This window comes from Sphaeroforma arctica (assembly GCF_001186125.1).
Source record: "Sphaeroforma arctica JP610 unplaced genomic scaffold supercont1.1820, whole genome shotgun sequence".
In the NCBI taxonomy this organism is placed as follows: Eukaryota; class Ichthyosporea; order Ichthyophonida; genus Sphaeroforma; species Sphaeroforma arctica.
This window is the reverse complement of record NW_014038738.1, coordinates 7122-11065: the sequence shown is the minus strand read 5'-3', so window position 1 is coordinate 11065 and position 3944 is coordinate 7122. Positions and strand designations below refer to the sequence as shown.

The 3944-nt window shown below is 37.3% G+C and overlaps 1 protein-coding gene across 1 annotated transcript; it reads right to left on the bottom strand.

Annotated features, from left to right (window-relative positions):
- Positions 1-921: 921 nt before the first annotated feature.
- Positions 922-1544, bottom strand: SARC_11685 (hypothetical protein; the record flags this gene model as incomplete). The annotated part of the gene is made up of 1 exon (XM_014294226.1): positions 922-1544. A coding segment is annotated over one exon (553 nt), but the record flags the coding sequence as incomplete, so codon positions are not given.
- Positions 1545-3944: the final 2400 nt, after the last annotated feature.

Sequence of the window (3944 nt, the reverse complement as noted above, 5' to 3'; positions counted from 1 at the left end):
CTCACACACACACACACACACACACATATATATATAAATATATATATATATTTATATATATAAATATACATATATATATATAGATGGATATAGAGATCTATATATAGATATATTTCGATCATTCGATGCTTGTTTATTTGTATCGTTCTTGTCTTATGCGTTTGTCGTTCGAATCTATTTGTAGCTTGCACGGACTCCATATACTATGCATATGGATATTCATCGTGCAGCATCTATCGCTTTCATACGTACCAATGCGAGTACGCGTCACTCTCTGCGTGGGCAGCCACACAACTCTGGCGTGCGTATAAGCCAGCAATCTCAGTGAACACTCGAAAGTTGCCTACGTCTCAATTGACCCTTCTCTATGGCCTAGGAAACGTATTCCCTGATCCGGATTGAAACCATGCCCACAGGCATGAAGCTCCACCACGGGTGTACTGACTGTGTGCATGCCCAGCTATAGTCTTCGAATAACACACTGCTTGTGCACACAAGGCGTGCGCATGGTCAAACGAGTGTGAATAGATAGCCATGCGCGCTGTGCATCTGGTCGCCAACCACTTGATAGCTTCGGATACATACACGACATGTATGCGTACGCGGGTATCTCAATAGAAGCCTGCTTTATGCACATACAGGGATATGTTCACAAGGAGATAATACCTCTGAACCCCCTTTCGAATGCGAAGTTTGATGCAAAAGGGTGTATGTGCAAAGCCGCAAACCCAGGGTTATCGCGAGTGTGGGCATGCTGGCGTTGCACTTCTCTGGCGATAGGACGTGTATGTGCCTGACCAACAAGGAGAGTTGTCAATACAACCACCCCGCCACCTCAGGTGCAATCGAAGTGTATATACGCGCAGAGACAAGACCCGCCGTAGTCTATATACCTACACACACACAGCCTGCCTTAAGCTGACTACAGCCACATACATAGGTGCACATTGTATGCCCCATGGACCCTGAGGCCTTTCTACCCACCACTGTGTCATAAGGCGTGCTTGGCCTTACTTTTGGGCTTACGACCCTCCTCGCTCTCATCGTCCCGTTTCGCATGGCTCGTACGATTGCTGTCAGGCTTGGTACTGGTCATGCCATTCCCTGTATTATTCTCACCCCCTTTCCCTTGTTGTGCGGCCGGGGTATTCTCATCTACGCCTACCTCCTTATTACTACCTACACGCTCCTCGGCAGTGTCCTCGGTGCGCACACTCATAAAGTCTGCGCGTGCGTTGCCGTCAATGTCTATCACCTGTGCCGCGGCTGTGGCGAAGCGGTCGTTCTTAGCTATCTCGTTGCCTTCTTCATCCCCCTCGACACTCTTTGTATTGTCTTCGTTGTCTTGTTCTTGTATATATGTATGCGTATTAGTATTAGCACTGCTACCTGCAGGGCCCACGGTACTGCCGCCTCCGCCCAGTCTCGGATTAAAGACACTCCGCGTGGTTTGCCCAAGCCCAGTCGTCGTGCTGTCCGTACTACTCATTTTGGCCTTAATGCCCTCAAACTTGGTGCCTGGACTCGTACCACCACCACTACCGCCAATTGCACCAAAGTCATCGTACCTATTCAGTACGTCGAGTGCTGAACCCAAGTCAGGATGCCGATCAACTATAGATTGCTGTTCGTATAGTTGCAGGCCTTCCTCCTTCCATTTGCCCTTCCTGTCCTCAATGGGGATCTGAAGGTGTATGTGTGCGGAGTGGGTGTTAGCGGAAAGCATACTCTGCGTGTACGTGTACGGAAAAGATGATAGCGATAAATATATGAAGCGGCTGCGAATGAAAAAAACTCCCCAAATCTAGCAAACGTGTACTACTATTATCTTGCAACAAACTGGCTGGCGTATAGTACATTGTGTAATGAATAACAGGCAGACGACTATATCTCAACATGTACATCATAGATCTTAGATGCAGGTTACCATTTAACCACTTGAGAACATATACATTGGTCGGCGCATGGGTACTCTGCTGGACTATAGGAATTCGTAGATCACGAAGCCATGAGATTTGTCGAATTACAGGTATACCACACCAAAACGGTTATCCGCATTAGAGTGCATAAGGAATCAACAACACGTTCGCTATGTATATACCTCAAGTAGACCACTAGGACAATCACGGGCGAGAAATGAACGAGTACTGTTGTACTTAGATTGCACACATACTTAAACACAGACCCATCCTTACTAGGCTTCACGAGCACAGAAGAGTATGTCCAGTACAAGTAGTGTATTTGCCTCTGTTTAGAGTATGTTTTACATAAATGACACCAAAAAAAAGCATCTCATATATGTTCAAGACCACAGAAATAACTTGAGTTGGAAAGTGAACATGTACACAGATGTATTAACGTTTAATGAACATTAAAATACAATATCACATATATAATAATAAAAATAGTATGAAAAACAATAATTGAAAATATATGTATACAGATATGTCTATATATGTTGATATATATACATGTATACATATATACATACATATTCAAATATATATATATATATATACGTGTGTGTGTGTGTGTATGTAGCAGTATGTATATGTAAATGCACGCGTATATGTGTATGTGCGTATATACGGATATTTGGAGATGTGTATGTATGTCAGCATATGTATATGTATAGATGTAAATGTATAGATGTATATGTATCAGTATAAATATTTATACATGTGGATGGACATGTGTACGTATGCTAGCATATGTAAATGTATAGGCGTCTATAGATGTGCAAAGATGTGTTTAACTTTTGTATGTGTGCTTAATTCAATAAACGTGTGTGAAAATCTCTATATATGTGTGTTTATGTGAAGATGTGTGTATGTATATATGTATAAGTGTATGTATATGTGTGTGTGTATATGTATATATATATATGTTTGTGTGTATATGTGTATAGTATAAGCATATATTTGTAATTGTAACTGTTTGAGTAGAAGTGGGTATATACATATGCATATATATATATATATACATATATATATATATATATATGTATATAAATGCGTATCTTCCTGAAGATGCACATGTACATGTATATGTTTAGGTATATGTATATGTTTATATATATGTACCCGTGTGTGTTTGTAATTATATTCATATACATGTATATATGCGTATATATGTATATGGGTATATGTAATTGTTTATGTATATGTATGTATATATAAACTTGTGAATATGTAAATATGAGTATGTTTATATATAACTATATATATATATATATATGTGTGTGTGTGTATATGAATATGAATCTGCATACGTTTGTATATGCAAATATATATGCATAAGTATTAGTGAAAGTAGATGTCTGTATATGTATGTACATGATTATGTACGTATGTGTATATACATATATGTAGATATATTTCTTTTATGTATATGTATGTAAATATGCATACGTTTGTATATGTAAACATATATGTAGAAGTATTAGTGTAAGTAGATGTATGTATATGTATGTACATGATTATGTACGTACGTGTATATACATATATGTATTTTTTTATTATGTATATGTATGTAAATATGTATGTATGTATGAATAGATGAGAATGTATGTATATATGTGCGTACGCATGTCTATATGCATGTACATATGCATGTATATACATACATCCATATGTATATATACATGTGCATGTCAATATATATATATATATGTATATACATATACATATATATATATGCATATGGAAGCATATATATGTGTGTGTATATATAGGTGTTTATGCATTTATATGCGTATGAATGTATGTATATGGGTGTATATGTATGTATAAATGTGAGAATGCGTAATTATATGTAAATGTATATACATATATATATGTGTGTATGTTTATATTTATATATATCTAGACACACTTACATATATATATATATATATATATATATATATAAATATATATATATATAGTTATACGCTACATACATGC